At 44.0% G+C, this 27,798-nt stretch overlaps 1 protein-coding gene across 6 annotated transcripts in view; it reads right to left on the minus strand.

Annotated features, from left to right (window-relative positions):
- The window catches only part of SLC26A5 (solute carrier family 26 member 5), a 37,055-nt gene extending 11,795 nt beyond the window's left edge, over positions 1-25,260 (minus strand). For 2 of the 6 annotated variants that reach the window (XM_065557989.1, XM_065557838.1), the window contains exons 1-9: positions 14,466-14,600; positions 13,521-13,733; positions 13,170-13,309; positions 10,469-10,579; positions 9,717-9,901; positions 8,923-9,087; positions 7,263-7,415; positions 3,127-3,209; positions 2,891-3,038 (exon numbers count right to left, since the gene is read on the minus strand). In XM_065557989.1, coding sequence (XP_065414061.1) covers positions 2,891-3,038; positions 3,127-3,209; positions 7,263-7,415; positions 8,923-9,087; positions 9,717-9,901; positions 10,469-10,579; positions 13,170-13,309; positions 13,521-13,675 — 1,140 coding nt within the window. In that variant the 5' untranslated portion in view covers positions 13,676-13,733; positions 14,466-14,600. Of the gene's footprint in view, positions 1-1,559; positions 1,674-2,890; positions 3,039-3,126; positions 3,210-7,262; positions 7,416-8,922; positions 9,088-9,716; positions 9,902-10,468; positions 10,580-13,169; positions 13,310-13,520; positions 13,734-14,343; positions 14,367-14,465; positions 14,601-25,013 lie in introns of those variants that run through there. The other 4 variants (XM_065558031.1, XM_005305798.5, XM_065557914.1 and 1 more) reach the window with 4 other exon arrangements.
- Between the last annotated feature and the right edge of the window lie 2,538 nt (positions 25,261-27,798).

Below are 27,798 nucleotides of genomic sequence, written 5' to 3' on the forward strand. Positions count from 1 at the left end.
GTTTCTGTGTGCTGGGACATTTCCCTGTGTAGCTAATCGGTACAGCGGAACAGAGTGTTGATGCACACCGAGATCTCATGGGAATCCTGCAGAGACCTCCAGGAAAGTTCCCTGGAGGTACTCGCTCGTCCTCTGCCGAAGGTTCCTTGGCAGAGCAGCTTTGTTCCTTCCCCCACTGTAGGAAACTTTCCCACGCCATTCGGCGATCACTTGTGCAGGGACCAAAGCGGCACAGAGGCGAGCAGCATAGGGAGCAAGAAGCAGGAGAGGAAAAGTGGCTGTGGTTTGTGTAGTGCGGGGGTGGGTTCAGGATATAGAAATGTGGGAAGCTGTCTGTGTTTCTGTGTGCTGGACATTTCCCTGTGTAGCTAATCAGTACAGCGGAACAGGGTGCTGACACATGCCAAGATCTCACGGGAATCCTCCAGAGAGATCTCCAGGAAAGTTTCCTGCAGGTACTCGGTAATCCTCTGCCGAAGGTTCCTTGGCAGAGCAGCTTTGTTCCTTCCCCCATTGTAGGAAACTTTCCTGTGTCATCTTTAATTTATTTCCTACAAATTGAGATAGCAGGCACTACCAATACATACACAGGCAGTTTAATCATTTGCTTACTGGAATGTAAGGCCCCAAATGTCACCACTGCTTCCTAGGAAAACTACATGTAATGTAACATAGCAGCACCAATCACCGAGATATACATTACTGGTTCTCATTTTCAAAGTGTTGCCTCAAAGCCTCCCTGATTCGAAGTGGCCCCACTCTGGGCTCCTCTGATAGCCCTGGTCTCTGGCTGCTCAAAATCAACAGCCAAGCAGTCTGATGCAGCACTCCACCACTGAGCAAACCTTTCACCCTTAGCTTCACAAACATTACATACAACATGAGGCTATGACCATGGGTATATTGCCCTCATTGAGGTCTAACGTGCCATAAAGGCATCACCAGCAGCCCTTTAATCTGCCAAAAGGCACATTCCACTATCAACCGGCACCTACTCAGCCTGTTGTTGAACTGCTCCTTACTGCTATCCAGGTTTCCTGTGTAAGGTTTCATGAGCCACAGCTATAAGAGGTATGTCGGGTCTCCCAGGATCACTATGGGGATATCAACATCCTCCACTGGTCCGGAAAGAAAGTCCCTGCTTGTAGCTTCCGATACAGGCTGGTGTTTCTGAAGATGCGTATGTCATGCACCTTCCCAGACCAGCCCATGTTGATGTCAATGAAACGCCCCTGGTGATCCACAAGCGCCTGAAACACCATGGAGAAGCACCCCTTCCTATTGATGTACTCTGTTCCAAGATGGTCTGGTGCCAAATTGGAATGTGTGTGCCATCTATCACCCCTTCACATTTCTACAAAGCCATCCACTATTTCATGCACATTTCCCAGAGTGATGGTCCTTTGTAGCATGATGCGATTAACTGTCCTGCACACTTGCATTAGTGTAGCCCCAATGGTCGACTTCCTGATTCCAAATTGATTCACGACCAACCAGTAGCAGTCTGGAGTCGCCATCTTCCACACAGCAATTGCCACATGCTTCTCTACCGATATGGCAGCGCTCATTCTGGTGTCCTTGTGCCACAGTGCTGGGACGAGCTCCCCACACAGTTCCAAGAAGGTGGCTTTCCGCATCCAAAAATTCTGTAGCCACTGCTGGTCATCCTACACCTGCATGACAATACGATCCCACCATTCAGTGCTTGTTTTCCAAGCCCAAAAGCAACGGTCTACCCTCTGCAACTGTTCTGTGAATGCAATAAGCAATCTAAAGTTGCTCCTATCCAGACCACAGAGCATGTCAGGCAAGTCAGGGAGTCTTCTGCAGTTAGGAACTTGGTGATTAACTGCACTGCCATCTACGATGTGTTCATGACAGAGCACAGGAGAGCAGTGAGGGATCCATCCCTTCTCACAAAGATACCGGGGTGCACAGCAAAGGGCCACTGAAAAATGCTGGGACAGAAAGCAATGCATCACGGGACACTGGGCCTGGTCCCAAGATATGCCGTGATCCACTCCGCCTTCCCACAAGACCTAGCAGCAGCAGATGTCGAGCTAGACTGTGGGATAGGTATCCACAGTGCACTGCTCAGACTGCTGATGCTAGGACCCCAAGTGTGGACACGCTCTGCTGCCAGAGGGAGGGAGTGTGAACATGCAATACCAATTTTTATTATAGCACTTTTTGAGTGTCGATATAACTTTTGTCAACAAAACTTTGTAGTGTAGACAAGGCCTAAAGCCCCTTAAAGCCACCTTGTGCTCTCCCAATCCTGGGATATTCTGTGGCTGGAGATGCCCCAGTGTAATTTAGATAGCCCTGGAGGCCTAAGTTACAGCAACCTCCCTGGGCTACCCCATGGGGCCCAGCACTGCCCAGAAATTCTTCAGTGCTGTGGCCCTGTCCCCGACACATCCCTCTCATCCCCACAGCATGTGAGGGAAGCCTCTGAGGATGACCTTACACAGCTGTCTTCTACAGGGCCTGTACTAGGGACTGGGGCTTTTAGGGTCCCTTTATGCCACTTTGACCCAATTACCAGGCGTACAGAGGCTAAAGTGAGGGGGATGATCTTATCCCTGTCAATGAGACAGATGGCTCAGGAGGGATTACAGAACAAACATAAGACAGATGTTAGCCACATTGGTAATGCACTACTAAAAAGTGCTTCAGACACTACAGTGACAAGCACAACATAAGAACCTACGCAGAATAGAACAGAACATGAGGTGATTTTTCAGATAACTGGGTCATAGATCATTAAGGGCTCGATCCAACGTCCACTGAATTAAGTGAAACAGCTACCACTGACTAACCCTGGCTTTAGATCAGGTTCTTGGGGTTTACATTTTCATAGGCCAACATATAAAAAAAGCTAGGTTACCTGATTTCCATCAATAGTGTAGCCATGTTTAAGTGCAAAGATTTTGGCCATTGATACAGCCATGGAAAAGCCAACAATTGCTATTGCTAATGCGTCTACAAACACTGCTGGGATGAGATTTATATCAGGTACTTTTGGAGCAAGTAATCTAGAAGATGAAATGATAAAGAGTTACTATAACAATATTGAAAAAGAGTATAGCCTGAATAAGGATATGCTTCATTCACTGTCCTTACCCTTTAGGGATCTCCCCAACAATATCCACTTCATACGTGTTGGACAGATTCATTCCAGCTGAAACTCCAGTAGCTATTATTACCTAAAAACACACATATAAACTTGTTTAGAAGAGTACAGATTATTTAGGTGCATGCACACATTTGAAAAAACAGGCCGAAAAGAGAGAGTGCACAATCTGAGGGGAAAACATCGGTTAGAACCAATGCTAAGAATGGACATTAAGTGGATGTGATGGAAATTATTAGTCCATTAGCTTCCCAAGGTTCACACAACCCAGGAGAAAAAGGAAGTCTCCTCCTCCACCCCACATCCTCTTCGTTAAGCTACTCTGTCTTTATACAGAATTGAAGTGGGGCATCTGGAAGTACAGTCTCACATCTCTCAGTCAGACTGTCACTGCTTACCCAAACCCTGGACATTGGTCATGAACCCTGATATGCTAAAGAAAAAAAATATCCAAGGAGACACCAACAAGATGCATACTAATACTAGCACTTGTCATACAACTCAAAGCACCTTCTAAAAGGTAGCTAAGCAGTATTACCCCCATTTTACAAATAGTTAAACACAAGACTGTCCCTGAGATGTGAAACAACCTAATGAAAGAACGTGGCTGGAACCAGTCCCATATGGGATTATCAGTCAAAAAGGGCAAGGCCTGATGGGTCCTCTTCCATAAAATGGATTTATTTCAGTGCTTTGGTACTGATGGAAATGGTGTTTTGAACCATTAATGTTGAACAACATCATGTTTTTTCGTAAGTCAAGACAGTAAGGGTGTGACGGGATCCCCAGGGTGCAGCCTGGAACTGTGGGACTGCTGTGCCCCCTTATCTCTCCAGCCTGGGCTGTCTCTCACAATGCTTTGCTAGTGCCAAGCAGCAAACCCCTCCAGGCGCTGTTAGCACAACCGCATGTGGAGCCCCACACCCAGCTATGGTGCATGAATGCTCCCAGAGCCACTCATGAATCACACAGAGAAAGGCACCAGCCAAATCCCCGCAGCTCTAAGCCTTGTACCTCAGGAATATACAGTCTTGCACTGCTCAAGACGAGCAGTTATTAATTGGTTCACCACTTCATCAACAGAAAGTGGATATACACCAGCCTTTGTAAACCTGAGCAGATTTACCAAACACTTCAGGCAAACTCACTGGCAAAGATAAACAGTAAAACAAGTTTACTGATTACAAAAGACAGATTAAGTGATTATAAGTATTAGGCAAAAAGAGAGTGGTTACCAAAATAAAATAAAATATAAGCACACAGTCTAAATTCTCAACTCTATTAGACTGGGCAACATATAGGGCTTGTCTACACTGGCACTTTACAGTGCTGCAACTTTCTCGCTCAGGGGTGTGAAAAGATAGCCCCCTGAGCGCAGCAAGTTTCAGTGCTGTAAAGCGCCAGTGTAGATAGCTACCAGCACTGGTGCACTATGCCCCTCGTGGAGGTGGTTTTTTTAGAGTGCTGGAAGAGCTTAAGCAGTTTCTCACCCCACTGAATATTGCAGTGCATAGTACACAGGTTTCACCCTTGAAACCGGGGCCAGTCTCCTCTGTTGGAGTCTTCAGTCTTCTGAGCGTTCTTGTTGTTTGCAGCATAAGTGGGGGGGAGGAGAAAAGGCCAAGCATGTGGCCCATGTTCTGTTTTATACCCTTAGTTCATGTGCTTGGAGAACAAGTCCAGACACGTCTGGTGGGCATGGCTGAGTCACAAAGTGAAGCAATACCCCAGTGTGTCTCCTGTGAGTGAGTCGTTGAATTGTAACTCCTCTGCTGGACAATGACTGGTGATATCTATTCAGCACCCACCCGGGTGTTGGTTACCTCCCTTGTCATTGTGTCTGGAGAGCTAGTATCTGGGCGCTTCCCAAACACACAGCATATTTTAGTGAGAACCATACAACACAATTCTTATCATTTTATATGATACACATATTTAGATGGAACAATGACTTTCAGCAGACCATAACCTTTCCCATGATACCTCAACATGGCATGCTTTATATGCAAGATCACAATTATATGTAAATGAGGAATATGGGGACTACAGGGCGCTCCCACAAGATATAGAATGTCACAGAGAGTACCTGTATAAAATACACAAATTATTATAACATTGAAGTCAAGGTCAAATCCAAGACTTCATTGCAAATCTACGTGGTCAACATTACCCTTCCGATGACAGTCTAACGTTCAACTCCTACTAACTCTAGGAAGAGTTTGTTCTGTATTGTTAAGACATTGCTGCCTTCGGAATCCCGAGAGACACCTTTATGCAAGAGTCTTAGAGGATTTTAATAGGTATTAACTCAATAAAGTACTATAGAAATTACTCTCAATTAGGGCTGTCGATTAATAGCAGTTAACTCAAAAAAATTAATCGTGATTAATCACAGGTTTAATCACACTGTTAAACAATAGAATACCAACTTAAATTTATTAAATATTTTGGATTTTTTCTATATTTTCAAATATATTGATTTAAATTACAACACAGAGTACGAAGTGTACAGTGCTCACTTTATATTATTTTTATTACAAATAGTTGCTCTGTAAAAATGATAAACAAAAGAAATAGTATTTTTCAATTCACCTCATACAAGTACCATGATGCAATCTCTTTATCATGAAAGCACAACTTACAAATGTAGATTTTTTTTTGTTACATAACTGCACTCAAAAACAAAACAATGTAAAACTTTAGAGCCTCCAAGTCCCCTCAGTCCTAATTCTTGTTCAGCCAATCGCTCAGACAAAAACAAGTCTGTTTACATTTGCAGGAGATAATGCTGCCCACATCTTATTTACAATGTCACAGGAAAGCGAGAACAGACGTTCGCATGGGACTTTTGTAGCCGGCATTGCAAGGTATTTACATGCCAGATATGCTAAACATTTGTATGCCCCTTCATGCTTTGGCCACCATTCCAGAGGACATGCTTCCATGCGTTAATTAAATTTGTGACAGAACCCCTTGGGGAAAGAATTGTATGTCTGCTGCTCTGTATTTTACCCGCATTCTGCCATATATTTCATGTTATAGCAGTCTCAGATGATGACCCAGCATGTTGTTCGTTTTAAGAACACTTTCACTGCAGATTTGACAAAATGCAAAGAAGGTACCAAGGTCAGATTTCTAAAGATAGCTACAGCACTCAACCCAAGATTTAAGAATCTGAAGTGCCTTCCAAAATCAGAGGGACGGGGTGTGGAGCATGCTTTCAGAAGTCTTAAAAGAGCAACACTCCGATGCAGAAATTACAGAACCCGAAACATCAAAAAAGAAAATTAATCTTCTGCTGGTGACATCTGACTCAGATGATGAAAATTAACGTGTTGGTCTGCACGGTTTTGGATCATTATCTAGCAGAACCCATCATCAGCATGCACACATGTCCTTTGGAATGGTGGTTGAAGCATGAAGGGACATATGAATCTTTAGCACATCTGGCACATAAATATCTTGCAACACTGGCTACAACAGTGCCAGGCGAACACCTTTTCCCTCTTTCAGGTGACACTGTAAACAAGAAGCGGGCAGCATTATCTTTGCAAATGTAAACAAACTTGTTTGTCTGAGCGATTGGCTAAACAAGAAGTAGGACTGAGTGGACTTGTAGGCTCGAATATTTACATTGTTTTGTTTTTGAATGCAGTTATTTTTTGTACATATTTCTACATTCGTAAATTCAACTTCCATGATAAAGAGATTGCACTTCAGTACTTGTATTAAGTGAATTGAAAAATACGATTTATTTTTACAGTGCAAATATTTATAATAAATATAAAGTGAGCACTGTACACTTTGTATTCTATGTTGTAACTGAAATCAACACATTTGAAAATGTGGAAAACATCCAAAAATATTTATATAAATAGTATTCTATTATTAACAGTGCAATTAATCAAGATTGATTTTGTTAATTGCTTGACAGCCCCACTCTCAATACCTATAGGATTTAATAAAGAATGAAAACTTTTCTATAGGCTTTTGAGAACCATTCTATAGAATGTATAGCAGGGATATACGTCACTATTAAATTTTACAGGACCTTTTCATGTATGCTTCACAGGTGAAATATTGTGTGTACATTCACAAAATATATAACTATTCACAACTGACTTACCACAATGATCTCCATAGGAATAGGAACTGGCAGTTTCTTCTTAAACCGGTCATTAATTTCTTTGCCACTCAGCAGCAAAACAATGCATGTTAATCCAACAACTAAGGTTGCAATGTTGGTTTTTGTGATATTTGAAAGTACAGCAATTAAACTCTGCAACATAATAAAACTCTGTTATTCCATGATGATTTTATTTGTCCAAAGATATTTGTATTCAGTTGCTTAGTAGTCTCTGCCCAGTAAGCCAAGATGTGTTACTATCTGGGTTTTTGCTTATTTCCAGAGTATGAAAGCACCTCACAAACTGTAGGAGGAAATACATAGGATCTCCTCCACCTAGATTATTTTTTACTCCTAACAGTAAATATCTGAGTAAGGGGAGTACGTTATTAGAGCAATTGCTGGTCCAAAAAACACAGGACATATTAAGCTGCTTTTGTGGCATTAATGTACATCTTTTTATGGCCAAAAGATGCAATACCTGAGTTTGTCCAGAACCGGACAAGAAATTTGAACAAAAGGCTTTATCAGAGGGCAAAATAAGGCTAAACACCTAGTTAAACCATACTCCAATAGCCTCAAGCAGTCTTTAGCAAGTCAAATCTGTTTAAAGCCATATAAACAGTTTTAAAGCTACTGGACAGAACCAGTGAGGGTACCGTGGCAATGGATTCTTTTTGGCTGGGTGACAGTGATCTTCCAAAACTGCTGTTGAACTGACCAAAAAGCTAAAAGTTCTTAAAGTTAAAAACATCTTAAAAGGAAACATTGCCCTGTAACATTAATAGAAGCGGTTACAAAAAGAAACCCACAAGGAACACAAATCCCAAGCCTTGCTGCAGGCAGCCACATAATTATAAAAGGGGCTACACTGTGAAGGTTACACAGTGTGCTTGGAAAATATTATCCTTTTTCCTCCTAACTGCTTCAAGTGCTAACTCCCCCCGGGCTTTTTGATAGGTCGCCTAAGCATCAAAGCTAAAAAGTTATCAGTGTCGCACCCCCTGTTTCTGGGAGGCTGGTTACATTTACACAAATAGATGATTAAATCTATCTTAGGTTTTCTATAGCTCATTATACCATTGTAGCTTTTAAGTGCTGCAACTTTTCTACTGGTGTGTCATCAACCAGTCCAAAGGATTGGGTCTCCTAAGAGATCATAGGCCTCCAATATTCCTCTGCTCAGACTTCCTTGCTCTGGTCTTAAAGGCAGATACTGAATTACAGCAAAATCTGGTTTTCCAAACTAGTGGGAGAGATAGATTTTATTATATTTCAACTACCTGCCTGTTTATGAGAACAGACAAAGGGGCAACACGATGTGCAACATGCACACAGAAACACAGCTGATAATGGGACATGCTCATTTAGACTTGCAATTTATAACTCAGTGCACATAATATCTGATTTTTCAAAGTTCAGCTGTGTCTGTTTTTCAGAACCATGCACAATGGCTTAGCATACATTTAAAGTTACAATAATTAAATCAGAGCTTCTGAATATTTTCTAAACTGTAGTGCTGTGTCAGAGACATGTGGAGATTGGAGAAGCTGATTATGATATATTGTATATGGGTAGTACAAAATGGGAAATGACTGCCTAGAAAGGAGTACTGCAGAAAGGAATCTGGGGGTCACATGCCTTTAAGATGGTTACTTACATATAGAACTGAAAGGGCTCCACTGTAGCGTTTTGTCTTGATTCCAAGCAGATACTTTAATTGGGAGGTAAAGACATGAACTGCCGCGGCCGTAGTGAACCCTCGTACCAGTGGCTCCGTTAGATAGATGGCTACAAAACCAAACCGAAGGAGACCTAAAGACAACTATTGAAGAACAACAGGGTCAAATTATGCAACTCACCAGTGCACTCAATTGTAACGTAAAACTCAGCACTGTAGAGAATACAGAGCAGACCAGATTCCTGCCAACCCTGACATTAAGCAAACCGGAGACAGTCCAAGCAAATCTAGGCTTCCCCTCAAAACCAATTCTACTTCCCCCTTTCTGCAGGAATGAAGTTTCAGTGAGCAACATTCTCACTGACCCAGGCCAGTCTGAGAGGGTTCAGTCCCATCAATGCTAGGACGGAGTCGGGGTATAGGTGTCACACACATAGACCTGATATCCTATGGTTTATGGAGGGCTTTAAAGAAATAGTGAAAAAGAGGTTTCCTGTCAGACCAGAGGTAGTAGTGATGGAGGAGGAAAAGGATCTCTCTGATGTGCCCCAGCCAAAGCTGAGATGTCAGGAGAAATGCCTTGCTTCCAAGTTCTCCCTTAATCTTAGGTACATAGATAGCATGACGAAGCTCATATCCCCCAGAACTGTGTTGGGACATGACTAGCATTTTACTGTGGGGTCTGGGCAGCTTCAATAACCTGGGACCCCCTACCACTGCAAGTTTGAGAGAACTGCCCGAACTTGCCCTGCAGCAAGCTATAAACATGTTACCTGTATGATCCCTGAAAGCAAGGTGACGGCCACAGCTACCTTTACCCTCATAGCATCTCTGGCTTTATAGTTTTCAAGGAGATCAGTGCTATTGGTGGAATTAGATTCCATAATATTAAACATTTCATCAGGAGCTTCTCTGACAGCAACTCCACCAATCATCAGACTAATCACCGCAAACGTCCCTGAAATAAAAGAGGAAAAATAGATGCAAATTCTGCATGTCATTTAGGACAAACTTTTACCTGCTTGTTACTAGAGTTCCTTATACAATGGATTATCTCATGTTTGTACACTTTTGTGGAATTAAACATTTATCTCCAAACTATTTTAGAGTTTTCAATCAACAAAGTTGCATTTTTAGTAGTGAAATTTGCCCTTATATTCAAGGCCAATATAGTGGTTTATACATTGAATAAACACTCCTGTGGCAGGTAAATATAATTATTTTACAGATGCAGCGAAATTAAATAAATTTGTCTAAGGCCACGTAGCTATTTGCAGCAAAGCTGGAGTTCCTGGTGCTCATGCTCATGCCCACTCCACTAGCTGCTGTTGCTTTTATTCCTTCTTAAATATATTAGATAAGATGACAGCAAACACAACCTGCTGGCATTTGAGACTATGAAAAGTACCTAAGAATTTCAAGTTTAATGAAGAAAAATAATAATCAGAAAGTTTGTCCTATTTATTCATTTTTACAAAGTATTATTTGAAAAGAAAACACTTCAGTTGTACATAAAGAAAGATACCTATTGATATGTGTCTGGAGGTCCCAAAAAAGGTATACAGAAAAACAGGATAAAATGAAGAATATAGGCCAAATACCGGGGGAACAGCAGCCAGCAAAGCGTAGGCTAACCCTAGAAAATACAATCAGAGAGAAAGGAAGCCATGTTAGGAAAAAACGGAAAGGGTCTGTTTCAAGATAAAAACCACATCATCCCCTTAATGATATAAAAACTATTAAATACATGTAGCAAACATTTCATGTCACATGTCCAAAGAGACATGAGAAAAGAATGTTCTTCAACTGCACATGTAAATTTAGGGCCTGATCCCGCAACCCAGAGTGATCCCACTGAGGAAACAAGAAGCTTGCAATGACAGGCTTTGGGGGGGGGTGCATGTATTTTTTAATGGACCATGTCTTCAATCATCTCTCCCCAAGAAGCTTCGTAGAATAATAAAAGACAAAAAAGACTAGGACTTAACTGCTGAAGCATCCCACATTTGCTTTTCTTCCTTTGCCAAATGTGTGTGCCAGTCTTTACTGATTTACACTCAAACAACCACACTGGGATCACTGGTGTTGCATACTGGTGCAAGTCAACACAAACTTGGCTCAAATGTAAAATACAAGGGAAGGACCAAGCTGTAATCTCTTGACTTTTACTTCAGTCGTTTACTAGTGGAAGTGATAAAGAACAGAAGCTTCTGTTCGTAAAGGAAAAGATCTGGAGTGGTTTCCAGGAGCACTTGCAAATACCAAGAGAAAGAATCACATTTAAAAAAAAAAAAGGAAGCCACAAAATGAAGAGCAAAGTTCACTGCTGCTCACCTATAAATCATGTGGCAATGACTACTATGAGATAAGGCTGCTGCAGTTTGTGTTTCCAACACATAACAGACATGTAATACCTTTGGCTACAATATCTAAATGCTTTGTCCAGCTAGTGTCTCATTTAAAGTATTTTGAACATTTATCATTAAATGTAAGTAAAACTAGAGATTTTTATTTGATATGCTAAAAATAAAAATAAGAAGGCTGCACCCAATATCAAAATCCTTAAACTGAGAAATGCACAAAACCAATAGACTGCACACCCAGAAAAGGAATAAAAGCCTCTCTGACAGGCTAGGGTTTGAACCTTCTATTACTTAGAAGTGATGACGCCTGTAAAAGCCTCAGACACAGCTGACTCTTTTTACTCGTTCCTAGATTTGTCTCTATTCAAAGAGGAGAGTGAGATCTGGCAGTGTGATCTCAAACCAAACCAAAGATAAAGGAACTCACTTACACTTGCTAATAATAGTGGTTGTAATAGCAGTAGTAGTACTGAAGAAGCGCCCAAAGCTCCAACCAGAATCAGGGTCCCATGGGGCTGGGCTCTACACACACACACACACACACACACACACACACACACACACACACACACACACACACACAAAGCTGTGCCTAGACTAGACTTTCTTGGGAAGCCTCCCACTGCAGCAATCCCACTGGTGGCAGCAACGACCTGCATACTAGCATAGACAGTAAGTTAGTATTTTTACTTCTAAGTAGGTCTGAAAGACCTGGTGGTAAAATGCTAATGGCCACCTGAGTCTAGGCTACATGAGTGTTCCCACTGGTGCTGAAGTACCAGTGCTAGTGTAACAGCAAATATGGATCCCTTCCAAAACACACCTTCTACTAGAGTGGACAAGACATCGTTCCTGCCCTGAAGACTTTACTCCACTTTCCTGCAAGTGGAGTAAGACTTCCAAGTTGTTTCAGTGCATTTCAATGGATTTTCACTCCTATCGTCAAGCTTCTCTCCACTAGTCTCCATGAAACACAGGAATCACCGCCGACTACTCTGCACTGACTGAGCAGGGAAGAAAAGGAGACACCACCATGTCATGAAGGAAAAGATAAGGACCAATCTCTGGCTCCTGATCTTGCTGAAGTTGCTCCAAGCAGCGGAGTCAAGCCAATCTTCCACCCCTCTGGCATTCCAGAGATGCTCTAGCTGCCAGTGACCTACACAAGTGAAGTGGAGAAGTGTAGACCTGCCACTACTCTTGGGATGAATAGGTGAGGAGGGAGTAATAATTAAGGTCTTTTATCAACATGGTATTTAAGTAGATGCCTACTTTTAAGGCAAGTGAGTAGTTTCACTGACTTCAACAGGACTATCACATGCTGACATACTTTGCAAATATTTCATAATGGGCTCTTCAATCTACAGAGAAAAGTCCTCAATCCAATGGCTGGAAGCTTAAGGTAGACAAATTCAGACTGGAAAAGCAGTGTAAACTTTTAATTCTGAGGGTAATTAACCACTGAAACAATTCACCAAGGGTTTGTGGTGGATTCCCATCACTGGCAATTTTAAAATCAAGTCTGGTTGTTCTTCTAAGAAGATCTGCTCTAGAAATTATCCTGGGGAAGGTCTCTGGACTGTGCTACACAGGAGATCTGACTAGATGATCACAGTGGTCTCTTCCGGCCTGGGAAACTGTGAATTGGGGCCAAGTTCTTTGGGCTGGGTGCTCAGAGGGGAGGATTTCACTTGTTACCACTGGCTAACAAGATGTACAGCAGCACTTTAAATGACAGCCTTTTCAACTGGTTTTCAGCATGTTGTGAAGCACTACCACACACTCATCCAGGAGATCACTGCCACAACAAGACACACATGATGGTCTAAGAAAGATAATAAAATTACACACAGTTCTACTCACCTTGAGGAAGCTGCATAACCCCAGTGCTTATACCTGAGACTATGTCTCCTAACAAATATGCCTTCACTGGATAACGGGGCAGCCATTTTAAAATTGGTAAAAAACTGTAGAGATGAGACTTTGCTTTCTTGGAAGAACAACTGAAAATACAAAAAGGAAAAGAAGCGAGATCATAGCAGAGGGAAATTAAAAAGATTATAAAGCCCATCCCCTTGCTATCAATTTCTTGCAGACCATTGTTTTTGGTTTGCTTGTTTGTTTTGAGAGAGAGAGAGAGAGAAAATAAATGACCAGGTGTGCAGATTAACTAAGGAAGAATTCATAAGGTACTAGCAGATATAAAACCCATACCGACAAGAATGTGCTATCTTCTGGCTAAGAGGCTGAGGCGTCTTTTCCTTCTTGTGCAGCTGTCCTTGTAAGAACTCTTCGTTATATACCGGTCTCTCCACCCAGTACATCTGGGTTTGCACAAGGCACTCTTCATGTTCTTGAACATGTTCCATAGTACATTTCAATTATCAGGAACGGCAGAACCACTCCAAAGTCTCTACAAAAAAAACCCTAGACACACACAAAGATACAGTTTAGCTCATTATTGTTATTTCTTAAACATCTAGTTCGGGGTTTCCTTCCAAGAAGCTTTAAGGACCTCAGTTTGACTACTCCGATACTACAGTGATGAGTGCGGTGACAAATGCACTGATCAGACAGCTTGTATAGCAGCTGTAAAATCACAGTTGTGGTCTTTATTACACAGAAGTGAATATTTCTACATTTCTCTTTCAGGTAAAAATCTCCAGCATCAATTATTTTGCAAGTATGGAAATTCAAATTTAACACTGAGGGTTAAATTCACTTTCATCTATTCTTCCCCTTTCCCTCACCACAGTCTTTCTAAAGAGGACTGCAACAGTTTAGGGAGATGTGTTATTTCTGAGTTACTTCCTGCTACCTCTCCTTATAAAGGGTCACTGTTAATAGGACCAGGAGCTGAAACTCAAATACAAATACAGACTCCCCTTTAAAAATTCAGAAATTCACTTCTCTTTACTCCAAGCAGTCTGTCACTTGATTGCCTCCTTCCCCTAAAAATTTGCATGCTCTTATTTAAGCTATGACAAAACTATCTCTCAGTCAAGTAGGGGATGGAAGTAGGCACAATCCCCATTACCTTCAAAAGGCTAGTCTCCCAATGCCTGTGCCAGGTGTTATTTATTCCCAATCTTGTGCTCACTGAAATCAATGGGAGTTAATTTTGAATGACAAAAAGTGTCTACAACCAGCTAAAAATACCTGACTTCCAAGTTTCTTAACACCTTACAGGCATACAGTGCTCATCCTCTCTGTTGCTCTGCATAGCTTGTTTGTGCAAATATGGGTAAAAAGAAATTTTCCACTCATTTATGAGCAATGAGACAGGGCCATTAAACTATTAAGTAAATAGGACCTGGTTAATGTAAAACATGTCAGATTGCAGAAAGGGAACTTGGATGGACAGGATAAAGCCAAAAAAAAGCAGCATTTTTTTATATTGACTTTTAAAAGTAAACAGTATGCATCTGCTTCATCTTAGTAACCTGAAAGTTGAAGAGATAGGATAGCACTGATTGCCATGAATGATGCAATGTTATAACATGTTAAGGTTAGATTCCCTGATCTGGCCAAGCTGTACCATGGGGGTGGGGAAAGGGTGGTTCTGAGCTGCCCTGGTCTCAGGGTTACCAGAGACCAGCATAGGCCCTGGTGCAAGTTAGGCCCCAAAGAGCTAGTCCAGCAAATAGGGATGAGCTGGATACATTTGTTTCAGGATTGCCCTTCGGTTGGGCCATGCGCCCCAGACACCAGTGACCAGAACAGACAGTAGTGTAGGAGTTGCTATGGAAACCTCATGTGGGCACAAATTTTAGATTACATTGGGCATTACTTTTCTTATATGTCTAATGTTTTAGGGTGAATGTATTTTAACTGTACAAACTAAGGCCCCAGTCTCTCTCCCCCCCCCCCCATACACGCTTAGCTTTCTCCACACCAGTACTCCCACTGGCTTCAATGGGACTTCTCATACATGTAGAATGACACATGCGACTAATTATTTGCAGGATCAAGGCCTAAGACTGTCAGCAAAAGAATCCACTGTTGAGGTACAGACAGATACATCATTAGAGAGAGTCACAGAGAGGGAGAAGGAATAATCATCTTAGTCATAAAATTACCTTCCTTCCTCACCAATTCCCCTGCTGAGGCACTTGATACAAACCACAAAAGAATATACTGGTTGTTATTGTACTTTATAAACCACTCTCTTTAAATTCAAAGAGATCCCAACCACAGAAAAGATACACCAGAGGTGGAGAGAGAAAGACTGATAGCAATGCACAGGGAATTGTAACCATCACCAAGTACTAATCGAGGAAGATTATGAGTCACAGCTCATTACGGATAGTGGCCAGGTCCTAGAGAAGATACATTGTTTATGACAATCTAAGGGCTGGACTCGCATCGCATTTACATTAGCGCAAGTCTGGAGCAACTCCATTGACATAAAGGATGTAAAAAAGTTTATATTTTACTTTAGTTCTGACTAAATCAGGAGAAAAAACTAATTAAACAGACATTTTGTCTGCATCTTTATTAATATTAACTTTTTTATAGCACGGAAACTGATTTACAACCTAATAAGCTAGGCTCAAAGACTGCTAGTGACACTCATGTATAAAGTGCTGTTCATTCATGCAGAAGACTTAGACCCCAAGAGGACATGTTACAATTACTTCCCTTGCCACTGAAATGTGAATATATATGCTATATACTGAAGAGCAGGTTCAAACCCTAAGAAGCAAGTACACTGACAATGACGGGACATGGAACAAATCTGTTCAATTCCAGCCTAAAATATTCAAACGTGGATATAGAATCTCATTTAGTGTATAATCCAAAGCCCACTAGAGTGAGTGGAAAGGTACCCACTGACTTCAGTGAACTTTGGATCAGGCTCTTAGTCCCCAATACAGCAAAGTATTTAAGCACATGCTTATCTTTAAGCATAAGAGTAGTCCCACTGGAAGTCAATGAATCTAATGATCACATGCTTAAAGTTAAATTGTACTTAAATGTTTTGCTGGATCAGGGCATAAATGCATAGACATTAAACAATTTACCAGCCACACACACACACACACAAAGCTAAAAAGGATTTGATTCACTGAATACATGTTCAAACAGGATTTAACTATCCAGCATACACAAGCTCCATGGTTGTCTCCAAAGTTAACAGTTTTGAGTGCTAAGCAATGCTTAACGTAATCGGGAGTGGAGTCCCTTAAACCGGTGGTTCTCAACCTTTCCAGACTACTGTACCTCTGTTTTGTCTTGTGTACTCCAAGTTTCACCTCATTTAAAAACTACTTTCTTACAAAATCGGACAAAAATATACAAAAGTGTCAGCACACTATTACTGAAAAATTGTTTACTTTCTCATTTTTAACCCTATAATTATAAAATAAATCAACTGGAATATAAATATTGCACAGACATTAGTGTATAGAGCAGTATAAACAAGTAATTGTATGAAATTGTAGTTTGTACTGACTTCACTAGTGCTTTTTATGTAAGCTCTTGTAAAACTAGGCAAATATCTAGATGAGTTGATGTATCCCTGGGGGGAGGAGGGGAAGGAATCTTTGAGATTTTGTGGGTCTATACTACACAATGAAGGGCTGCTCTCAAATAATCTGTGCTTAACAAAGATTGAATTACTGAGCAATAAGAGTACCAGCAGTATTTCTTATCAGCCAGATAAGCTGGGGTAATTGGCAGGCTACATGCAGGAGACTTAAGAGGTAGTGGTTCTTTATCTGACAGATAAAGGCCAGCTCTGGAGGCTATTATTAACCTGAAGGTGTCAGAAAAAGTGGGACTCTTGCCACATTAACACCATGTGGTGACAATGTTCTAAGGCTATGTCTACACTGCATACCTTAAAGCGGCACGCCGCTACAGCCGCACAGTTGTAAGGCACACAGTGTAGCCGCTCTTTATTGCCAGGAAAGAGTTCTCCTGGGGACAAAATAAAACTACCTCAAATGAGGGATGGTAGCTTCGTCGCTGGAAGTGTGGCTCCTGCCGACAAAGCACTGTCCAGACTGGCGCCTTCGTCGTCAAAACTTTTGTCGTTCAGGGGGGTATTTTTTCCACACCCCTGAGCTACAATAGTTTTAATGACAAAAGTGCCAATGTAGACAAAGCTTAAGTTAGCGACTCTCAACCATTCCAGACTACTGTACCCCTTTCAAGGGTCTGATTTGTCTTGTGTACCCCCAAGTTTCACCGCACTTAAAAACTACTTGCTTACAAAATCAGACAAAAATATAAAAGGATCAAAGCACACCATTTCGGAAACATTGATTTATTTTATAATTATACGGTAAAAATGAATAAGCAATCTGAATATAAATATTGTACTTGCATTTCAGTGTATAGTATATAGAGCAGTATAAACAAGTCATTGTATGAAATTGTAGTTTGTACTGACTTTGCTAGTGCTTTTTTATGTAGCCTTTATAGAGTTGATGTACCCCCTGGAAGACTTCTGTGTACCACCCTGGGTATGCTCTAAGTGCTCCATCAGGAAGCTTCAAACAATCTACATTGGCTTCTGGAAACTGCATTACAGACCAAATCCTGGTCTGGTTGAAGTCCGTGAGAAAACTCCCATTGATTTCACTGGACCTGGATTTGGCCTTGTGTGAATGTTTTTAACTGTACGGATATATTGGATGGCCACGAGTGGTGGAGCAGCTCATCCCCCTTAGCCAAAACACAGCACACAATGAAGAGTAACAGAGGTAGAAGTGTGAAATTATGTAGATTTCAGATATTTAATAGGTATACTTTAAAAAAAAAAAACAGTCTCACAATAGGACAGTTTTGTTTCTTTAAACTGCACATTCTGTGACCATCCAGTGGCACTGCTGGATTAGCCAACCTAAGAGCAGCTCCCCTACAGAAGCTGCTCCTCTACAAGTCTTCACAGACCTTTTGACTGCGTTAAACACAGCAAACATATTAACTCTACCAACACAATATGCCTTCTTATCTCCAAACATAGCCTTACAATACAGGTAGGTTTAATGTGTTACACTAAATATACAGGAATGCTTTTCTGTTGGACGAATCCAAGTTAAACTCGGACTGCAGCCCTTTGAAGTGTTATCTTTTAGTTTTTGGGGTGATGGTCATGGCTATTAACCTATGGACTAGAGCAGTGCTCTCCAAACTTTTTTGATCACACACTCCTATGAGTAAAAATTTTTTGAGCACGCACCCCCTGCCGCACCGGCTCTACCTCAGACTTCCGCCCGAACTGCCGAAGCAAAAAAAAAAATAAATAAATAAAAAAGCCGCTTGGATGAAGCAAAAAATAAATAAATAAAGCGCTCCTCCTGCCGCGCACCCCAAGGATCCTCTTGCGCACCCCACTTTGGAGACCACTGGACTAGAGGAAACATGCTGTAGCTCAAGACAACAAATGCCCCATGCATCCATGTTTCAAACCATTCATGGTTAACAGGAGATTGCAAAGGCTGTAAATCCCACATCTATTTAGGAAACAACAAAGTTATTTAAAGAAATATCTTAACTCTGTTACTATTTACTCTTTTTTCAACCCCCTTCTCTTCTCAGGCCTGATTCTCCCTTGCCCTACTTGTGCAGTCATCACACCAGCGCACAGTGGCTGTAAAATGCTAAAAATCAGGATGGTAATGTTTTACACCAGTGCAAAAAGGGTGTAAGTGCTCAGACAAGGTGCTAGGTCACAGAGAATCAGGTCCCTTGTGTTCCTCAGGGTTCTCTCCGTGGTCCCCTTCTTAACTCGCTCTGCACTTTAACATGGGTCAGACTCATTTCCCAAATGGCTTCATTTACTCTATGCGGATGACTCTCAAACCTACCTCTAACCACCTCACATCTCATCCTGGTTGTCCTGCATCCCACTACAATACAGCAAAGCAAAAACCTTTCCTATCTCCCATGCTTGGAGTCATGTTTAACTCCTCTCCCCAATTCTACATTTTAGGAACCATTTGGTTCCTCCTTGGTTTCAAAAATCCATTTGTTCACTTACAGCCCCCTCACTAAAGCACCCAGCTACACCTCTATCTCCCCCACTTGCCTTTCTGCTCCATGCACCAGTTCATCCAAAGTCACTTTCCTCACGCACTGGCCAGATCATATCACTCCCCTCTTTGAAACCATTTGTGATTTCTTAACCTCCATATATAGTTCAAGCTTCTCACCCTCATTTTTAAGGCTCTGCATAAATCTGCTCCTGACTACAGGGTTGCCCTCATTATATCCTACTCCCCACACTCATTCCCTCTGTTCCACCCAAGTCTCCTGACTAAACATGGTTTCTTTTCCCCCCCACTATCTCCTCTGTACGTTCTACCATGCTGCTCCCTCTTGACAGAAACCTCTCTTCTTCCAACTACCAACCAGCAGCTTCTCTTCATGCCAATCTAACACACATACCTTCTGCACTGCCTGCCCATGTCAAATCCACCAATGAGTGACCAGGGCTAAGAGGTGTGAAAAAAGTGATGGTGATGTCTATCACTCCCACATCTGCCCATCCCCCTGCCCAGCAATTACTTCTGCCCTAAGCCAACCTTCTGAACTCTCTCCAAGCTGTCCACATGTTTCTTAAAGTGTGGTATCCAAAACTGGACACAATATTCAAGCTGAGGCCTCACCAGTGCTGACTAGAGTAGAACAATGAACTCAGCGGATGTGCTCTGTAATGAACTAATGGGATCTGACCATGCAGAATTATTGCAAGGGCCCTGAATTTCGACTCAGCCCTTACTTAGGTAAAACTCCCACTGAAGAGACCCTGTAAGGACCTCAAGATTTGTTCCTACATGTTTGTATTTCCTCTCAGATTGTTTTACTACTCAGACTATCAGCCTACTCTACAAGAAGTCCCATTGGAGTCAATGACACTAGCTGTGGTATAAGCTGCCCTTACTCAGACTAAGTAAGGGTATCATAATTTGACTATCTGAGTGATGCCCTAATTGTTTTGCTACATGTGGTGCTGTCCATTTGCATTGCACATCGCAAACTGAAACTGCATGAAGAAAACATACAAGAAAATCCCTAGAGTGATTCAACATAAAATTCATGGACATACAGGATTAATTTCTCTTTATAATTTTTAGCCTATGATCTCTTAGATGAAGGACAATAGCAATATTTACCTCAGAAAATACAACCACCTTTGATCTTTCTGCAGCCACTGCACTTTACTGGTTTTTTTTAAATATCCTAGATCATAATTGATGATTGAGGTTTCATACCTCATTTCCCATGTCAAAGATTAAAATATTTTAGCTTCTAAAGATTTGTTCCATGCCACCAAATTCATTAGCTCTTTAATACGCTATTTTGCATTCAATAGCTGCTGTTTGTTTTCTCCATGACAACCTCTTATAGGTCACTAATACCCATTTTTGGAACATGTGATACTTATGCCACATTGATAAGACAGTTCAAATCACGGCTCACTTTAAACAGCAAAGCACCCCAGGCCCTCCCCCACAAAGTTCAGATAAGAGGGGGCTCTTGTTTCCAGCATAACTAACCCTATCACAGCGAAAACAGAGGGAGATTTAATCGTTTGGCCATTTGTATTCCTCTCTTTTGCAGCTCTGGTGACTCTGGGCCTGATTTTGCCACCCTTACTTCATCACTGCCCTCTCGTTAAACTCAGCCACAGCTTTGCCTCATGCAAGAGGAGTAAAACAGTTAAAAATGTTCAATCAAAGTTCATGATATTCAGGTGGGGGAAATCAGGGTCAGTTTGACTTATGTCCACTTCATCATGCTGAAATGGGTTGGTCAGGATTTGGCAGGTGCATGAAACTATGGGCCAAGTTCATCTCCCCAGAGACAACAATCCCTGGGTTGAGTGCATCAGTGGCCCAAACCCAAGGCCACTGATGCAATCATTCTGAAGTCAGACCCCTTGTCACTGACTAGGAGGGAGAGAACATAAATCTAGGTCTCACACTCCACAAACAAACCCAAAATGCTTTTCCACAGTCCATGTGACATACAGACAAGTGAATTTACAATTTAAAGGGGCTGGAGTTTAGACGTTTTAGCTCAGAATAGCCAGCCCTAGCATCTTTTATGCATTTTTTGCAAGGAGAGTGGAAAAACAACCAGGTGCATGGCTGTGTGTATGAGGTTTTGTTTTAACAGGCTCTGACATTAAGGACTATTATCAAGGAAAGTGTGACAAGAGAGACAGACTTATCAGTCTTTTTATGCATTGTGGATGGATTAAAAAAAAAAAAAAAAAAAAGAGTCACAGCTGGACTTCCTAAGATCATCCTTTATTCTTGTGTCCATTACAGCATTTACTTAATCAACCAATATAACAAGTGAGCGGGTCAGATGAGGTGCTCTCACCTCATGGTAAAACCTGAGAGAGGGGGAAGGAAATCTCTCCAAGGATTCCTTAGCATCGTTTCTCCCTAATTGTCCTTTTGGGGAGATCCCTGAGAGACTCATTTCTGGCCTAGCTGATGAAAACTTTATTCTATGGAAGATTCTTTCTGGTAGAAGAAGTAGCAACTACTTCTATTGTGTGTGAACTGATACTATTTATCCAATGGAGCCTCTCTCCCTCTTCAAAACCATTCAACTCTCCAGTCAGGGAAATAATCTACATTTACATTGAAAACAAAAGACGACATGGGCAATATTCAGCCCTTGCTTAATTTTTTTTTGTTTACACTTCTAATGTAGATTTGTGTGCAATACACCTTGGACTAAATTCCAATTGCCCTACTCATATGAGTAATATCATCAACCTCAATGACTCCATGAGCGGGATTTGGTCCATGACAGGTTCTGCCCTCATTCAGGCACTTGCTATTTATCTAAGATTATGTTATCTAACTGATAGAGACTTCCCGTCTCCTGTTTGCTCAGGAGTGGACCCTGGTGTGTTCCTCATTTGGGAGAATCATCCAATGGAAATCAGCTTCCTCAATAATTCACTGTCAAGGTTACACAAGGAGGGGATGAGTTCAAAGTAAAACACTTTGCATTCATATCTCTAGAAGTATTGAGGATTCCTGCTTAATGGAACTAAGCAGCAGACTTGAAGCTCCCCAGGTAAGGCAATGAAGCTGATGCAAAATGTATTTAATTGGAGACTCACATTCTGGGTTTGGCATTTCCCCTCTTACAGCTGATGACATCACTAACAAGGAAAGCAGTGCAAGGGTTGACACTCCTGGACTAGCTTTAAGTGTCAGCTGTTGCAGGATAAAAACCGTGGGCCAGAAGTAACTCTCAGGCCTTGCAAAAATGAAACCATAATTGAGCAACAGTACAACTACACCAGAGGACGCTGTGAGTAGACAACACTGAGGAGTTGCTTTGGATTTCCACCAGTTATTGGTTTAAACTGAAACCCAGAAACCCTAGACATATGCGAGGGTAAGACAGATTGCTGAAGCAACTTGCAGATTTCCTGACAGTCAACTCTCGTTGCAATTTCATTACCGTTTTTTAAATGTAACATTGGAGAGTAGGAGTCTAAGTGGCTTAGGCACTTAGGCATTTTTGAAAGTTCCAGTCTTTAATATCACCAGTTACAACAAAAGCAAGGTAGCACATAAACCAATATATAAGCATAGCTAATATAATGTTTGTGTCAGCTATGCCCAAAGAGTTTTACACGTCACAATTTAAATTGTCAAGTCCATGTATACAGTACCCCTTCCCAAAGTATGCTAGAAACAATGAGTGTGTCAGTAATTGGGGTCTGTGACAATTAAAGGCACGATCCTGAAAGAGAGTGAGCACCCTTCTTGCAGGACATGTCATTGCCCCTTGCAGGATCTGATAGTCTAACTTCTGAGGTCTGACAACTTGTTTGAGTTCCGGGCACATCAGCATTTGAGGGGAATTGTTACCACCATCTAGGTGTGTCTGATTGCAACACACACAGTCCCAAAAAATTTACAGCTTTCCAAATTAGTTACTTTGGAAAAGGAAGTGTAGCATAGCAATTAGAGCTCAAGACTAGGAAGCAGTAGAGCTGTTCCTACCTCTCTCAAGACTCATCTTTACTGCAGAGTTAACTCAGGTTATAACTCGAATGTTGTCCGTGACTCTACTCCTGTCCACACACAAAAAGGGTTAACTTGAATGAAGTGGTGCTTCTAACCTGAGCTGGCTGGCCTGAGAGGGGACATAAGCTACAGCTCAAGCAGGCACAACCTGTTTGCTATGACGTTCTGCAGTATGGACTCAAACTACCTTCATTTCAGTACCGGTAGTCCTCCAATGCCTTCTCGGTTCCCAGAAAGGACCAGGCAAATTCTCCCACAATACACCAAGAAAGAATTCATAGTGTGGCTCAGCTTATTGCAGCGCTAAGAACTGCCGGATGTGCCCCCAGAAGTCCTAGCACTACAGACAAGCAAGTGTTATTTTCGCATGGCTGCTCTCACACAGGCTAGGCTAACTCAAACGAAGAGAACTTGAGCTAACTGCAGCAAAGACATACCCTCACTGACTTGCTGCGTGAAGCTGGGCAAGTGATCGCCTTACTTTCTCTTCTGTAAAACAGGGTTAGTAATACAGCAGAAATTTACTTAGCCAAATCCCACTGTTTACCTAAAACAGAACCTTGTTCCCTAGGGATTTCAGATAAGCAAGCCTTAGATACACTTATAGCGGACTATATTTGTACACACAAGTATTTTAAGGGACCTTCTGACAATTTTTTCTCTCTCGTTGAAAACACCACCAAAAATCAAGTATCTGAAATGAAACCCCCTTCTTAAGAAAGCCAGCCAGCTTTCCCAGTGCAAGCTAGTTCACTCCAAATGTGATGAAGTCAAGCATCAGTGCACACAGGTGTGAATGCCTTTACATAATGGGTGTGAAGAGTTATGATCAGAAGCCCTGCTGAGTCAGAGCTATATTATAGCAGACATGACCAAGAAAATGTTTCCTTCACCAGTGGATTACATGAATGTTCATATCAAGGCCTGATGCAATGGCTCATTTGACTACCTAGAGGTTTCCTATGTTCCTCCAAGCCTGGCATAGCCAGGATCATAATGTACCAAGGCACTGTGCAGGAGTGTTGGGAAACTTAACTGGTAAAAGTTTTTAAATAGACTGAGATCCCTGGCTGGAAGTCACTTCTGAAGGGCAGAGTATTGGTATTAGTGCTCCCCAGGTTCCTCCCTTCAGCGCAGAACTAGTGTATTCTTGCGACGTGTAAAGTCACCAGATCCCATTGCCAGGAAATGACTGATCCTATGTCACAACAATCCCCCGGCTTCTCCTTTCACCCGCACCCAGTCCCCAGTTGGGGGCTGTTTGAAGCACAGCGATGGTTAGATGTTGTGTGAGCAGCTAGCGGCCACATCTAACGGGGTGCACACATCGGCCCGCTCAGGAACTAGCGGGCATCGGCGGGCAGCCCGGGCCCAGGTCCGACTCCCGCCCCTGGCGGAACACATCTCCGGGAGCCCGGCAGTGATAGGGCTGGAGGGCGACGATCCGCTAGGCGTGCGGCGCAGTAAGGCCGGGAGAGCCAGGAGCCCTCACCTGCGCCCCGGTCGCCCCCGGAGCCGGGTCACTTGCAGCAGCCCCGGAGTCCCCCCGGAGACTTCCCGCTGCCACAGGGCGCAGGTCCCCGCCGGCTGCCCGGCAGCGGAGCGCAGGGGACGGGAGCCCCCGCCCGGGACGCCCCGGATCCGCTGGCCGCTCCGCTCAGCGAGCCGAGACCGACCGGGCTGTACTCACCTCCCGCCGCCTTCCCCAGCCAGGCTCCGCTTCCAACGCCGGCGCCGTATCAGCGTGACCCCGCCTCCAGGCTGCGCCCTCCCCTGGGAGCCGGTAGCACCCGGCCGGCACTGCCCCCCGCAGCGCACACGCCGCCCGGCAGGCGCGGTCCCGAGCGTGGCTGGGAGTCGTAGTCCCCCTTCCCATTGGCCCCGGCTCCCGCTGCACCAATGAGCTGCCGCCGGCCCCGGAACGCTCGGGCTGGCGCGTTCCAGGTGAGAGCGGGGGCCTCCCGGCAGCAGCGTGGTGTCTCCGGCGGGTGTCCGCGCCCCGCCTACTGCCGGCCCCAGTCTCTGCGAATGGCAGCGTGGAGCCCCCAGCGGGGCAAAGTGGCGCACTGCAGCCTTGTGATGCTGGGACAGGGGCAGTCACATCTTGGGAGACGCCTGGGGACGGTTCTTAGGGTGACCAGACAGAAGTGTGAAAAATTGGGACGGGGGTGGGGGGTAATAGGCGCCTACGTAAGACAAAGCCTCAAATATCAGGACTGTCCCTATAATTTCGGAACATCTGGTCACAGGCACCAACGTTCCTTGGCCTTGGTGGTGCTCGGCCTCGCTCTGACTCCGGCACTTTTTCCCCGTGGGTGCTCCAGTCCTGTCCCATCCATGGAGTCGGCGCCAATGCATCTGGTCACCCTACTTTAGGCTGATGTTTGCAAAGTGCTTTTCCATCAAAGCGTGGTCTAAGTATGCAGCGTGGTTTCCTTGATTATTATTTTTTTTTTTTGCGGAGCTTAGCAGTAAAAATCTCCCGGAATAAATATTAGTGTGAATGAAAAAGGGTGAATCGCCTCTGCCCCCCCCCCCTCCAAAAAACCCCTTCTTCTCAGTTCTTTGCCTCTTCTGCTGCTGATCAGGAATGGATAATATTGACATTATTGAAATGAGCCAAGCTTTCAGGCTACTGCTGGGAGTAGCTCCAAAGCTCATCTCTCTCACCAACAGAAGTTGGCCCGCTTACCTACATTTTCTCTCTAATATCCTGGGAGGGACACAGGGGTACAACAGCACTGCACAGGCTGAGGTCAACTACATTCAGAAGGCAGGCAGGGGATGGGTTCACAGGCTGTTGGTCTTCATACAGCCACCACAGTAGTAAAACACAGGGGTTGCACACTTTTCATGTCCTGTGAGGGATGCTGCAAGCACAACTTCCTTCTTCAGATGGCCATCCAGGACGCCAGGAGGTCAAGGAGGCAGTGCGCCATAGAATGGCTTGACCTGACCAACCCCTTCAGGTCCATACCCCACCATCACGTCTTTGCCACCCTGGGAGAGTTCGGGATGCCAGAAAGCTTCATCCAGATCCTCCAGGACCTCTACAAGACTGCACCACCACCATCCGCACCACGGATGGAGAGATGGTCACCATCCCCATCCGCTGCAGCGTGAAATAGGGCTCCCCCCTCAGCCCCGTCATCGTCAACCTGGCCATCAAACCGCTCATCCGAGCCATCTCCAGTGGCCTGACCGGCTTTGACCTGCACAGCAAGAAAATCAGCATCCTGGCCTACGTGGACAATCTAGCCCTGGTCGCTAACAGCTCGGAAAGCCTCCAGCAGATGTTTGATGTTGCCAGACAAGCCACCGAGTGGATGGGCCTCCGCTTCAACCCCAAAAAGCGTGCCTCCCTCCACGTTGAGGGTGCCAGGCTCTAGTCTGGGCATCACGGTTCCTGATCCAGGGTGAGCCCATGGCCTCCTTCAAGGAGGGAGAGGTATACCAACACCTGGACACACCCACAGGAGTCAGTGTCCGACAGACCCCCGAAGACACCATTGTGGAGATCCTGTGGAACATGGCCAAATTGACTCCCTGCTTGCCCTCTGGCTAAAGATGAACGCCCTCAATGCCTTCCTGATCCCCTGCATCTCCTTTGTCTTCAGGGGATCGGCTGTAGCCAAGGTGCCCCTGAACAAGGCCGACAGCACCATCAGGCAGCTGGTGAGGAAATGGCTCTACCTTCCCCAGAGGGCCAGCACCGACATCATCTACATTTCCCACAGGCAGGGCGGCACCAACATACCTCAGATGGGCGACCTGGGCAACGTGGCAGTGATGACCCACCCCTTCCGCCTCCTGACGTGCCCGGACCCGATGGTGACGAGCATCGCGGAGGAAGCCGTATGAGATGTGGTCCGGAAACGCATTGCCAGGGCCCCTTCCGAGCAGGACGTCACCACTTACCTCAGCGGCTCCCTGGAGGCTGAGCTCAGGAGAGACAGGGAAGACCTGTCCTCTCTCTGGTCCTGCACCCGCAATACCTCGAGACACCTAGAAAAGAGGGTCGGCTGCCGCTGGAAGTGGTGCGAGGAGCACCGGCAGCTGGGAATACTGGTGCCACGCGTAAAGACTCCGGACCACACCATCATCACCCCAACTGCCAGAACGATGCTGGAAAGGACCCTGAAAAACGCCATCTGCTTGCCACTATGCCGAGAACCTCAAGCGGAAGCCGGACCAGGGCAAGGTGTTCGAGGTGTCCAGCAAGTGGGATGCCAGCAACCACTTCCTCCCTGGGGGCAGCTTCACCAGTTTCGCCAACTGGCGGTTCGTCCACCGGCCCCGATTCAACTGCGTTCCCCTCAATGGAGCCATCCGACACGGCAACCAGGACAAGCATTGGAGGAAGTCTGGCTATGCCAATGAGACCTTGACCCACGTCCTGTGTGTATGCAAACCGCACTCTGGAGCCTGGCGGCACCGCCACAACACCATCCAGAACCGGCTGGTGAAAGCCATCC

The sequence above is a fragment of the Chrysemys picta genome, chromosome 1 (assembly GCF_011386835.1).
Source record: "Chrysemys picta bellii isolate R12L10 chromosome 1, ASM1138683v2, whole genome shotgun sequence".
Taxonomy (NCBI): domain Eukaryota; kingdom Metazoa; phylum Chordata; order Testudines; family Emydidae; genus Chrysemys; species Chrysemys picta.